The sequence below is a fragment of the Condylura cristata genome, unplaced genomic scaffold (genome assembly GCF_000260355.1).
Source record: "Condylura cristata isolate star-nosed mole 26May11 unplaced genomic scaffold, ConCri1.0 scaffold00006, whole genome shotgun sequence".
In the NCBI taxonomy this organism is placed as follows: Eukaryota; Metazoa; Chordata; class Mammalia; order Eulipotyphla; family Talpidae; genus Condylura; species Condylura cristata.
This window is the reverse complement of record NW_004567107.1, coordinates 4,627,379-4,640,605: the sequence shown is the minus strand read 5'-3', so window position 1 is coordinate 4,640,605 and position 13,227 is coordinate 4,627,379. Positions and strand designations below refer to the sequence as shown.

Genomic DNA, 13,227 nt, shown 5'->3' with positions numbered 1-13,227 from the left:
AAAAATTAAAAAATTAAACTGAAAATTTAAGGACCTTAAGTTTTAACTATTTAATCTGCATCTGACTAAGGATTTTCCACAGGACTGAGATACACTAAAGTTCTGGGATTTTTCCTCCCACCTATAACCTAGAAAAAGGGAGGGAGACAGAAAGAAGGGAGGAAAGGAGAGAGGGAATGAGAAAACTTGCATGGAGGAAAAAATATGGAAGATTACACCCTAGACCACGGCTAGGGAATAGGGGTGCCCTCGCTTTCTACCCTGTATCATTTGTGTGGTTTCAGTTATTTCGGGGCTTCCCTGGGGCATGACCAGTGAAGGCTAGCACTCTGAAGCTATTGGCAGCCCCTGCAGGGGGGTGGCCCCCAGGGCGCAGCAGACATCTCCTGTCTCCTGCTGCTCCCCTCAGCCTGGGTTTCAGTGGATCCGCCTGTTCTGCTCCCCACTCTGTCTCTGGGGAACCCTTTCACACACATCCCACACCGCTGGCCTGCACCCCAGTTCTTGTGTGCATAAATACATCTTTAAACAAAAATTCTTTTGTGACATAAAAATACCTAAAAACATAAGCATATAATGAAATCAAATTTTAAAACTTTAAAAACATATTTTGGTAAAGAATTCTGAGGTTTGAAAATACAGCAGTGTGGAGGGGGCTGGGATGAGTCTGGGGCAGCCTCCCCCAGAGGCCCACAGCCAGAGCACACAGACCCCAGGTCAGGGCTGGCCCGAGTGGACAGGGGTGGGGGCATCCACAGAAGGAGCTGGAGCTAGAGAAGCATGCGGGCAGCCTGTGGACACAGGTGCTTCTTCCCATAGCCCCACTGCCATCAGGCGCCCCACGGAGCCCTGTCACTTCAACCCCACCTGAGCCGGGTGGGCCCAGGCCCTGACTCTGCAAACTCCCCGCCCTTCCCACTGCAGCCCAGCGAGGATGGCACCATGGGGAGAGCCGCCTCCTGGGCTCCAGGCCAGCTGCAGCCACAGCGTCCAGCAGGGCGGTGTGCCCACCCTGGCTTTTGTCCCTGCCATCCCCCACCTGGCATTCCCAACCTCATCGGCGGCAGCCAATGCACTGATGGGGTGTCTACCCAGAGAGCGACATGCATGTGAGCTGAGAATATGGGGGTGCCGTTCCAGCCCTGGGGCTCACGGTCCCCACTGCCCCGGGGCGGGAGAGCTAGTGCTCAGTCTCCGGCAGGCGGCCTGCCCGCTCTCACACAACCACCTTTGTTCAGCGTCTGCTCCCAAGGGCATCTTATCTGCCTAAACAGGTTGTAATCTCCCAGAGTCACAGACCCCTTTCCTCGTGCCAACATGGAGTAAACACAGCCTCTTGCTGAGAGGCTGGCGGCAGCGGAGAAAGCACCACAACCACACCCTCCCAGGGAGGTAGCCTGACCCTGCCCCCAGCTGGGACCCCACAGGAAATTCTGGCTCCCCACCCTCAGCACCCCCAAGCCCCAGAGCCAACCCCTGACCCCTCCGCCCCCTGCTCTGGCTCCTCCTGCTCCCGTCTGCCCAGGCTGTGGTCAGGGACAGGGATGTCCTCCCACCCTCGGCCTGCAGGAAGCTGTCTCCCCAACCTCAGCAGGACTCTTCTGGTCCTCAGGCCTCGGAAGAACGTCACCTCCTCAAAAGTCCCTCTGGCAGCTGCCTGTGTCTTTGTCTTTGTAACCCTTATGAGTCAGACTGGGACACAACCCACAGTGGGGCCCCTCCCCTCCCTAGAAACTGAGCCCTCTAAAGAGCAGAGTCTGGGGGGCTCCAAGGTGAGGAGACTTGCCCAAGGTCAAACGGGCAGGGGGAGGTGGGACTGGAAATGCCCGCTGGGCTGGTGCCAGAACCCCGCCGCCCAAGGTTTGACTCACTGAAAAAGTTGGCCATTCTGCTAGCCTCCGAGCTCCCAGCCTGCAGGGGTGGGCCGGGTCCAGAGAAGGCCCACCGCGCAGGGCCACAGAGAGCTGAGGGGCATCTGGAGACAGGAACTGGAGCCAGAGCTTAGGTGCATTTATTCCTGTACAAATCATTACAAAACCAGTCTGGTGTAGTTGCCAGCCCCCGCCCTAATGTGCAATGGCTCACTGCTGGCCTCCCATTCCACCGCCTCCTCCAGGAAGCCCTCCAGTCTTCCCTCTGGGCTGGGGAAGAGCAAGGGGCAAACCCCACTGAGGCCCAGCAATAAAGTGCCTGACGTAGAGTGAGGGAACAGAACCAAGTAAACCAGTTTCTGACCCCCTAGAGCCTTCTCAGGCCCAGCTCTGGGAGACCCTTGGAAGCCTCCAGCAGCTGCAGACACAGAGGCTCCACAAAATTCCAGTTCGGCTGGGATTTCCCCCTTCCTCCATGGGAAGGCTCCCCCAACAGGTGGAACCCTCACTGCTGGATGGCAGGAAATGGGGCCTGGCTCTTTACGAGCCAAGCTAATGGCAGCTGGGCTGAGGGGCTAAGGAAACAGCTGAAGGGTCTCATTCCGATTAAGAGTCCCCCATGCCCTGGGGGATTTGCGCAAAAATACCCTCAAGTTTCTAGGCGGAGGTTGAGAAGGGCAAGGGGTGCCCAGACCCCCAGGGAGCTGAGACCCCCGTGGGCAGTGACTGGAGGGATCCAGTCCGAGAGAGAGAACAGACCCAAGGCAGCCGGTGGGTGAGTGGGAGGGCCCCGACTCCCTGTTCAAGCCCGACTCCGCCAGAAGGGCGCCTAGAGAAGGGGCCACTCAGGCCAGAGCCAGCCCCCAGACGCTGGCGCCCCACCTCTGGGACCCCCTCCACGCCGGCCCTCAGACATCTCCCACCCCCACGCAACCTCTCTCTGGCTCAGGGAAGTGAGGGGCAGCATTAAGTTTCCGGCTCCTTGGGACAGGACCCCATCGTCCCTGCCAATAGAGAGAGAATTAGGATCCACCCTGGGGCTTTGAACTCAAGACCTCATGGGGGAGGCCATGTCCTTAGCCTCAGATTACTCAGAAATACCCTGATTGACTACGCTCAGACCCTGTCTGGACAAGAAATATCTCGACACCCCTGATTAACCATATAGAAGCCCAAATCCCTGATTGGCCACGAAAATCCTCCCACGCGCTGACTGGCTGGAGGAGCCTCCTTCTGCAAGGCCCTGATTGGCCAGAACACACTCCTGCCAGCCCTGATTGGTCAGAACACACTCCTGCCAGCCCTGATTGGCCAGAACACACTTCACCAGCCTTGACTGGCCAGGAGGTGGCGCTCGTCCAGAGGCTGGGCGGAGAACGGCTCTCCAGGGCCCTCGCGAGGGCCGCCCTGGCCGGTGGCCTAAGTCCAGGACGGGTGGGAGAAGGTGATGCCGTAGAGCTGGGCCCAGGACGAGAAGACCCTTTTCTCGGTGATGAAACGGTGGTGGTTGCCCTTTCGGCTGTGCTCGTTCTGGATGTAGGTGACGCACTCGTCCGGCCCCTTGGGCTCGTAGTAGTGGTAGGGCATGCGCTGCAGGCGGGGCCGCTGGCTGGGCAGAGCACACGGCCATCAGCGCAGGCCCGCAGGCCCGTGCCCTGCCCGTCCCGGGCCTGCAGTAGGCCATCGGCCTGGAGGGGGACACCCCCCCCCCATCAGTTCCCCGTCTGTAAAATGGCGTGTGGGATGAAATAATTGTAGACCATGGCATTTTTTTTAGTACAGTTAAGCCTCTTCCTTTCCCCAAGAGGACCCCGTGCAAGGTGGTGGTAAGGGCTGGAGCTCCGGAGCCTGCCCCCACTCCCTTACTATGATGGCAGTGTCCTCAGGTTTTCTCATCTGTGGCGTGGGAAGAATAATGTCACTACCCCTGAGGTCACCACGAGGACGAGAAGATAATTGTGGCCATACTTGGTTACCTGGGCAGCAAGTGGAAAGCAGCGCCCCCGCTCAGCCTTACATGTCACAGTAACAGCTCGTGTTAATAATATACAGACTCTGGAGTGGGAGCTGGAGGGGGCCGATCTCTGCAGCGCTCTTTGAACATCATGAAATAGAGGCCCGTGAAGGCACCCTGCCAAGCCTCCAGGCGCCAGCTTCACCCTGAGGCCAGTGATGGAGGTTTTCCGGGGAGCTCACCTGCAGTAGTCCGGGGGGACCATGCCATAGACGTGCACGTGGTCACACAACTCCACTGCAATCACCATGGTGAACCAGCCTGTGCTCAACCACGAATGGGACTTCTCCCTGGAGGTAGACAGGGTCGTGATGAGGGGCAGGATGGGCAGGGAGGGGGGTCAACCCACAGGGGGTCTCCCAGATCGCCTTGCCCCCCCCCACCTCCAGCCCCACGCCAACCAGTGCAGTCCACTGGGGGAGTATGTAGTCTGGCAGATACACCAGGTGTGGAGAAGCACCTTGGAGGGAAATAGAGGGGAACAGGGCATGCTGGGAATAAGCCCTAGAGACACGGTCACACTTGGACTGGGATCTCCCAGACTGAGAATGAGCTTGGCCTCGCAGCATGCTGGAAAAATGGCAGGAGAAGCAGCCTAGAGCAGAGAACTGTGTTGCCCACAACTGCAGCCACAGCCACCTGTGGGCACCTGAGCCCTGACCCAGGGCTGAGACACAGTGTGAAGACAGACAGGATTTCTTAGCATGAAAAAAAGTATGTAGGATAAGTCGCCAATGATGTTTGATACTGAGTACATGTTGACCTACAATTTTTTTTTAAGATTTATTTTATGCATACAAGAACTGGGGTACAGGCCAGAGGTGCAGGGGGGTGAGAGCATTCACCAGAGACAGAGTGGGGAGCAGAACAGGTGAATCCACTGAAACACACTGCTGAGGGGAGCAGGAGAGGTCTGCTGCACCATGTGGGACAGTTCCCTGGCGGGGGATCGAACTCATGCTACAGCGACTTTGAAGAGCTTCATAGTGCTGCGCTTTAAACCTGTAGCACCGCCAGGAAGGGTCCCTATACATTTCTGCAAGTATCTGATGGAAGGTAGTTCTTTGAAAAGTTTAAAAGAAAATACACTTCTCCCAAGACCGATAAAGAAGAGCAAGAAGACACAACTTAGAAATATTAAGAATAAAAGAGATCTGTAGATACTAAAAGAATAATAAAAAAAATACATATGTGAATTTGACAACTTAGGTAAAATGGGTTAATTCTTGAAAATGACAAGCTACTAAAATTCACCCGAAATGAAATAGAAAACCTGAAAAGCCTAAAATTATTTTTAAAAGTTAATTCATATTTAAAATCTTCTGAAAAGAACTCTCCAGGCCCAGAGGTTCACTGGCAAGTTCTACCAACATTTAAGAATTACCACTGGTTCTGCATGCTCACTTCCGATTCATTTTCTGAATGCCTGCGTTACCCTTAGACCAAAACCAGGTAACAGTACCAACAAAAAGAAGAATATATCACAACCAAGCGGAATTTATCCCAGAAGTGCAAAGCTGACTCAATTTTCAAAAATCAATCATTATAACCCACCGTAGTAATAATCTCAAGAAAAACCATATATTGGGCCCTCCCTGGTGGCACAGGGGTTAAGTCGCAGCCTATGAAGCTGTCCATAGCCACTGCAGCATGAGTTCGATCCCCAGCCAGGGAGCTGACCCACAGGGCACAGCAGACCTCTCCTGTCTCCCCACCACGCCCCTCAGCAGTGTATTTCAGTGGATCTGCCAGTTCTGCCCCCCAATTCTGTCTCTGGTGACTCCTCTCATACCCACCCTAGCATCTCTGGCCTGCACCCCTGTTCTTATATGCATAAATAAATAAATCTTTAAAAAGAAAAACCACATATTAATGATGCAGAAAACAGATTCAATGTCCAATCATGGCAAAAATTCTATCAAGATTGAGAGGCAATAGCACCCCGGGAATATTTGTAAAGTTTTATTTAGCTAAAATTAAAAAAAAAAAGAATCTTAGAATCTAATGAAAGAAGGAAATGTCCTCAACCTGGCAAAGGCCAGCTACAAAGCCAGCCACTTACACTGGAGTTAATCACAGGAGACAGCCTGTCCCCCTCAGGCTGGGCTGAGAAAGGGGGTCGGCTGTCACCACTTCCAGCACAATTCAACATTGGGCTGCAGGTCCATTCCAGGGCAAGACGGTAAGATGAAGAAATAAGAGGCATACAGGACTGGAAGAAATAAAACTCCCTTTTTTCATGTCCTTCCAAAATGGTTATCTACATAGAAAATCCCAAAGAAGCTATAAAAATCTAGAACTAGTAAGTGTAGCAAGATAACAAGATATAAGCAGTAACACACAAAGCTCAGCAATATTTCCATATACTAGCAATGAAAACTTAGGAGCCGAGAACCCTTTTGAATACAAAGCATTTTAAATATTTAAGTATAAACCTAACAAAATATGTATGAGGTCATATTCTGTAAATGAAATAAATGTGGCTCCTATAAAAATTTAAATAACGCATGTGGCTTTTATTATATTTGTATAGGACATCACTGGCCTAGCTTTTTGAGGGAGATTTATCGAGAGTAGGACATGCTGGAAATGACGTAGCCTTAGCACAAAGCATGCCGGGAGCAACTGTGTGCTTAAAGCAAGACATGCCGGGCACAGTCAACACGTCCACCAGGCAGCTCCCCTTGAAGATGCTAGGAGTGACTGTGCAATCTCAGCACAGAGCATGCTGGGAGGAAGCCCTCTGGGAGACAGGACCATGAGTAGCACACTGGAAATGACTCATGCTAAGAGCTGGATCTGAAGAGGACTCCCCTCAGAGACCTGAGCAGGGGCTGGCTAGCCCTGGCCATGTCCTCTGAGGGGAGCAGGCCGAGGGGGAGCACAGGGCCGGACAGAGGCGGGCAGGCAGGAGGCTGGTACCTGTCCTTGCCCGTCTCACCCCGGAAGAGGTCGTCAAACTGGCGCATGCGGCCGGGAGAGACGGCGTAGGCCTCCATGTTGGGGAACACCAGGCCTGCCCGCTGGATGAAGCGCACAAGACTGCCCTGGGGCTTCTGCATCTTGTTGGGGGGGCCCCAGAAGATGAACACGGTCTCGGGGGTCCGGTTGACAAACTCCTGGGGCCTGCGCAGCACACGGAACACGCTGGAATGGGCCACAACGCGGAAGGTGGTCTTGTTGCCCACGTCTGCGGAGTAGCCCGTGGTGGGCGCGTCGTTCATGCGGATGGTGCACTCTGCCCGCTCGATCTCAGGGCCCAGCTTGGTGCCCAGCAGGTGGCTGGAGCTGGTGACTATCACACACTGGCGGCACCGGGAGGGCAGCGTCTGGGGCATGGAAAGTCAACACTGTCAGGGCCGTCAGCGCCAGGCACAGCCTGTGCCCTCCGGCCCCAGAGGACAGGAGCTATCGTGCCCCTGCTAAGGACGGGCAGCTGAAGCCCAGCTGCTCAGCATTCAGCACCTAGCAATAAGGAACAATCAAGTGCCAGTGCAACAGTGAGCTGGCGAGTGGCCAGGTTCTGGGGCCAGAGCAAAGGGGCCAGTCTCCTGTCTTCGAGAAGCTCACGGTCGGTGAGACAGGCAGTGAGCAAGACAAAATCACACCCGGTAGTAAGAAACGAGCTGGCAAGGAAAGGAAAGAGCGGCGGAGGTCCAGCTACTCAGAGGGTGGCGGAGGCCTCTGCGCTGAGAGGGGACCACACCGGAAAGGCAGGGCCGAGGCTCTGACGTGACGCTGAGGCGCAGAAGCAGGTCACTCGCTGGGTCGGGGCAGTTAACAAGACAGAACAGGACCCCCTGTAGGGTGTCCTGGAGTCACATGGGGACCGAACCCAGGTGTAGAGGGCCATGACCCCCGCCCCCAGCTCCACACCTCCCCGGTGCCCTGAGACAGGTCCCCGTTGCCCACAGGGAAGATACTGCTTGTCGAGAAGGAGCGGGGTGGATGCCCTCCCGGGCCACCATTTCCTCACCGGTGGCATGGACCAGTGGGCTCACGTGTTTCTGGGGCCATTTTCGGCCATGGAATTCTCACTCAGCCCTCGAGACTAAGCCCGTGCCGCCTCCTGCAGGCAGACTTCCTTCCGCCCTGACGCCAAGCTCAGCCACACGTCCCATGAACCTCCACTTTTCCAGCTTCTCTGAGCTCGTTTTCTGGCCTCCCCAGTCAGGCTGGCTGACCAGGCCCTGCCCCCACATCACGCACTCGAGCTCCTCCACACTCTCCTGGGGTCCTCCTCCACTCCTTTCAGGGGTCCTTAGGGCACAGAAGCCTCAACTTGGTGATTATCTGTCTCTGAACACTGCTAATGAGTGCTGTCCCCGCCAGGGTCTGTCAAGGGCCCTGGGCCCTCCACAATGTGTATGTGACGACCCTGAGAAAATGAGGGGGTCCATGAGGGAGCAGAGAGATAGGCACCCTCAGGGAGACCTCTTCCTCCTGGAAGGTGGGAAGGTCCTTAATTTCTTCCCTGACGGCAAGGAAAATGACTAGGGCTTGGAGGACAACAGGGTGAACCCCAGAAGTAGCACCCCAGAAGCCTACCAAGCAAATAGAAGCCCCCCAAAATGGCGCTTGGCCTCTCTACAGGCTGCACTCAGAAGGGCTGCGGCTCCTCCCTCCTGTGTGACCTCGGATAAGTGTCTGCCCCTCAGGCCTCGGTTCCTCACCTCTTCCGTAGGTTACCAGGTGCGGCGCCACAGGGGTGGTATGAGGGTGACGTGTCGTGTCAGGGCACAAGCAGGCCCTGGCACAGCTGCTGCTGCTTGTCTGTTTATGCGTCAAGTGCCCGGTCCTGCTCCCAAGCCCGGTGCGGACTCCTCAGCAGAGACACATCAGTGGAAGCCAGAGACACCCTTCCAGAGGGGTTCTGACTTAGGACATGGTGGGAAATTCACCCCAAGGTGGGACCTTGCAGAGAACTGAGGCCCAGAGAGGGACAGGGTGCCTGTCTCAGGAGGCTGAGGCCCTGGAAGCCGAGGTCTGGGCTCCTGCGGTCCGTCCTCTCCTCTAGGAAGGGGAGGGGAGGCAGGGGCAGTGATGGAGGCAGCAGGGACCAGCTGCCGCGCAGGTCCCAAGGAGTCCCGCAAAGTGGCCGCCTACCTTGTTGCCAAGAATAGGGATGTAGCCGTCGGTGAGGCGCCACTTCTTGAGGTTGACGGGCCGCCGGGCGCGGCCTCGCAGGGAGCCATAGTGGAAGACCTCATTGGCACCGTTGGAGCTGTAGAGGATGAGGATGGTGATGAGGGCAAAGAGGATCACGAACACTGCTGACCGCTGCTCCTGGAGAGGGGAGAGGAGGTGAGGCCCGCCACCCAGAGGCCTCGGCGGCTCCCTTCCTGGCCACCTACCATGCCTGGCTAACTCTATTCATTCCAGACCAGCCAGGTATCCCCTTCAGCCCCTGAGCGCCCTCTCACAGCACTGAGCACACTGACTCAAAGCCCCACCACCGCGCTTCCTTGAGACCATGAGCTCTGAGGACTGGGCCTGGCTCAGTCTTGCTCCTGCCGTATGTATCAGAGGCTCCTGGGGAGTGCTTACAGGCTCCTGGGGAGTGTACTGGCTGTGAAGGCAGAAGGAACCCCCCAGAAGGACCCCCCCAGCTGCAGTCAGAAGCCTGCCCGGAGACAGGCAGGACATTCAAACAAAAAGGGTTCCAGTTTTCCCCAACATTTGCAGGGTTTCCAAAGTTAGGGGTGACCTGGAGGCCCAGGTTCCTGGTGATGAGTGTCCGGTGCCAGTGCATAGCTTCTCAGCTCCCAGTTCACCCTTATGGCCTGCTCTGTGGAAGTAGATCTGAGCCTTTTGAAGGTTTTTTTCGTCCCAATTTCCTGCATATTAGGCTGTGCCAGTAGTGGGCGCTGGAGAGGCGCTGCAGGAGGAAAGTCCCTGGCTGCCCTCAGCCCTGGCTCCTGTGGCAGGGGGCAGGGCCCGTTTCCCCAGCACGCCCCATCAACCAGCTGCCCGCCACTGCTTCCTCCACCCACCTCTCTGGAACAGAGTGCCTATGGCACCGGGAGTCAGCTGTGATGACAGCTTCCAGGAGGCCAGCTCATGGACACACAGCCATGGGCAGTGCCCAAGCCCATAGCCCTCGGCTCCCTGGGGCAGTTTCCTGTGGGAGTTCGCAGTGCCCCTGCAGCCTGCCCTGCAGCCTGGAGGTGGGCTGAGGCTGCACCAGCGCAGGCCTAGGTGAGCTCTCGGCCCCAGGGGTCACACTGTGCCCTCTCCAGCCAGGCCTGGACATCAAGTCTTCCAATGTCCAGTTACAGTTAAGTCTTGCATTTACCTTCCCCCATTCAAATCACTGTCTGTCTGGTTTCTCTCTCAGCTTGAACCCAGACGAAACCCCCAGAACACCCTACCCCACCTTCAGGATCTGCAAAGGGTACAGGATCGCCGACTTGAGGGCAGGGTGTGCGGGCCAGGCACACCGGGTACCAGGGAAGCATGAGTGAGTGGAGGAAGGGGTGTGCTCTCAGCATTCTGGCATCTTGGCTCTGGCCACTCCTCCTTACCCCCCACCCCGGCCCTCCCCTTTCCACCTCCCCACACAGCCAACACCCACCCTGCATGGCACTCCAGTCTCATCTTCTCTAACCATCCTCGCCTTCTCAACCAATCAAATCCAAAAGATCAGACGTGGCCCTGGGCCCAGAGTGAGGCAGGGGCTTGCCCCAGGCACACCCATCAGTGGCCACAGCAGAGCTCTGCCCTGCTCTGTGGGGACAGACTCAGTGGCCTGGGTCTGAGGCAAGCCCGAAGGGCCCCTGGGGGGGGGAGTACGAGACTGGAATGGGAGCAGGAAGCCAGGGGGCACTTACTTTGTTGCTACTCATCTCTCTCCGGAGTCTGCTGGGGGGCAGGGGCCAGTGTCCCACAGGTGGCCCAGGGGACAGGGAAGTGGGCTCACACCTGCAAACCACAGGAAGGGTTACGGCCTGGGGACTGGCCCCAGGGTCAAGCTGCTCAGAGGCTACACCCTACACACACACACCACACAGCCCACTGCCCACCTTGACTTTAAGGCCTGGGACCATACTGATTCTGCAGAAGACACCGCGGCCCAGAAAGGCGGGAATGCGCCCTCCACACAGCCTTGCTGGGGGCCCAGCTGGCCCCCATCCACTGTCCTGTTCTAAGCCCTGCCTTAGGTCCACGTGGTGGGATAAGGAAGTTCCCTTGCAGGTCTTCACAGCCCTCTGCACGCAGGTACTTCCCCTCTGCCTGGCCACCCTGCTCCTCTGAGCCTGGGTGGGCCACACGGCCTGTTCCCTCCCCGCCAGGCTGAGCGCTCTTCCAGCGCCAGGAGCTGTGGCTTCCTCGTGAAGGGACCTGGCTCTGTTGCTCACTCCCCAGCCGACAACACCCCTCCATCCTGCATCCTGGCTTGGGGATCCTCTCTAGACTTCAGTTTCCCCACCTGTCAAAACGAGGTTGAGTGCTTGGGTTCTGCCATCTCCAGCAGACTCACGGCCAGAGGGCACACGGGAAACGTGCCGAGGCCGAAACTGGGCCCTGGGGGCTCCCAGTTCTGCACTCTCCACGAGGGGTCTCTCAGCTCGGCCGGGATCTCCCCAGCCTCCAGGAACAGCCAGAGCTCCTCCGTGCGAGGAGGCGACCCGCGCTCCGCCGCTGATTGGCTCGGTCTGGCTCCGCCCACGCCACAGCCCCGCCCACGCCCCGAGCCCCCACTCTGGAAACCGGCTTCAGGTTTCCACTGGGACTGGCGGCTGGCGGCCCTCTCCACTAGTCCGAGAGGTCGTGGGCCTCTCACTGGCTTCAGTCCTCGCGGGAAATATCTGGAAACAGGCTCAACAGAAGGGGAGCGCCGCCCGTCCTTGGGCCCTCCGCAGTCGCAGTCGGGCAAAAGGCAGAAGCCCAGCGTCGCCCCATCAGCCCTGAGACCGACCGCTGGCACCCCAGACCCTCCCGGGCCCACTGTCTCACACCCTCTGCCCTTTCATCCGGGCGCCCCATGCTCCAGACACACCAGAGCTCACCAGCTCCCAGGCTCGACCCCACTCTCCCACCTGTGCCTGAGCAGGGCCCTCAGCCAGGACCACCGTCCCCCTGGTCAGCCCAGTCACAGTCCTGCTCTGAGAAGGCCGCGGGCAGTCACAGCATCGCAGGTGTCAATCCCGGTTCCACTTACTGGCTGAGGGGCCTCGAGGAAGCCATGTGACCTCTCTGAGCCTCAGTTTCCTCATCTGTGAAAAGGGAAAAAGAGCAGGTCACTCACCTTGGTTAGAAGGGTTCAAGCAGACATGGCAAGGGCAACCCAGGGCTCGAAAGTGACCGGCAGCGCCGGCAGCTATGGGTTTGTGGTCATTCACTGTTCAAAGCCACCTCACCAAGGATTTGCCAGGAAAACATGCCCACTCATCTGACCCCCAGCCAGCCGTTTCCAGGAGTTTCCAGAAAGCTGTGCAGGAAGGAGTAGGGGTGGCCCACTGGCTGGGTCCTGGCAACAGCGCGGTGGGGCATCTTACTCCCCACTTCACAGATGAGAAGACTGAGGTTCACAGAGCCCACTGCCCGGCAGGGCTTCCGGGAGCCGCAGGGAGACTTGTTTATAGGCTTGTTGACAGGGTGAACCCCAGGACTGAGCCCTTCCCCTCCATCCTCACCACTGGCCGCTGAAATATGCCAGAGGCTACCGAGTGTGCGTCCAGCGCCTGGCTGGGCAGCAGGAAACAGGCCTGCTGGGACTCACTCAGGCTGGGGGGCTGCAGTTCAGAGCACTGGGCCAAAAGCACGGATTCGGAACTTCCTGCGTGGGCCAAGGGTAAGGGGGCACACCCTGCCCTCAGTTTGGGGGGTTTCCTCTCCCAGGCCAAGGGGTCCTCCCACTGGAACGGGACCCCCCCAGGAGTGGCGTGGGAGGAGGGCTCCGCGGAGAAGGGGGAGGGGCAATCCTAATTCCGAGATCAGGGGTGCTGAGCCCACGGGTCCGCGGGGGCGGCGCGCTGGGAGGGGCCTCACCCACTGCGCCGGCCGAGCTGACCCCTCCCCAGCTCCCGCACTCGGGTCGGAGCCCTAGTCTCACCTGGGATGCGAAGGAAGCTGGACAGCGGCAGGGGCGGGGTAGTCAGGGGCTGGAGGCCCTACGAACCCCGAGGCAGTCCTCGCGAGCGAGGGCCGGGAATTCCCTGCGCGGCTGCCAAGAGAGAGCGGGTCTGGGGGGGCCTGGGGCCCCCAGCATCAATCCCTTTTCCCAGCGACCCCCGAACCTCACCCCAGAGCAGACCAAGCCTCCCGCCGCTACCGGTCCCCACAAGGTGTCAGCTCACCTCCCCCGGGGAGCACCCGGCCCCCCGCGGCCCCCGGGCCCCC

At 58.0% G+C, this 13,227-nt stretch overlaps 1 protein-coding gene across 9 annotated transcripts in view; it reads right to left on the bottom strand.

The window, feature by feature from the left end:
- Positions 1-1,988: 1,988 nt before the first annotated feature.
- ST6GALNAC6 (ST6 (alpha-N-acetyl-neuraminyl-2,3-beta-galactosyl-1,3)-N-acetylgalactosaminide alpha-2,6-sialyltransferase 6) overlaps positions 1,989-13,227 on the bottom strand; it is a 15,111-nt gene continuing 3,872 nt past the window's right edge. The window contains exons 1-8 of one of the 9 annotated variants that reach the window (XM_012721492.1): positions 13,185-13,209; positions 12,941-13,051; positions 12,047-12,101; positions 10,716-10,806; positions 8,992-9,171; positions 6,808-7,214; positions 4,068-4,175; positions 1,989-3,476 (exon numbers count right to left, since the gene is read on the bottom strand). In XM_012721492.1, coding sequence (XP_012576946.1) covers positions 2,963-3,476; positions 4,068-4,175; positions 6,808-7,214; positions 8,992-9,171; positions 10,716-10,806; positions 12,047-12,072 — 1,326 coding nt within the window. In that variant the 5' untranslated portion in view covers positions 12,073-12,101; positions 12,941-13,051; positions 13,185-13,209 and the 3' untranslated portion in view covers positions 1,989-2,962. Of the gene's footprint in view, positions 3,481-4,067; positions 4,176-6,807; positions 7,215-8,991; positions 9,172-10,715; positions 10,807-11,924; positions 12,102-12,940; positions 13,120-13,184; positions 13,223-13,227 lie in introns of those variants that run through there. The other 8 variants (XM_012721493.1, XM_012721496.1, XM_012721494.1 and 5 more) reach the window with 8 other exon arrangements.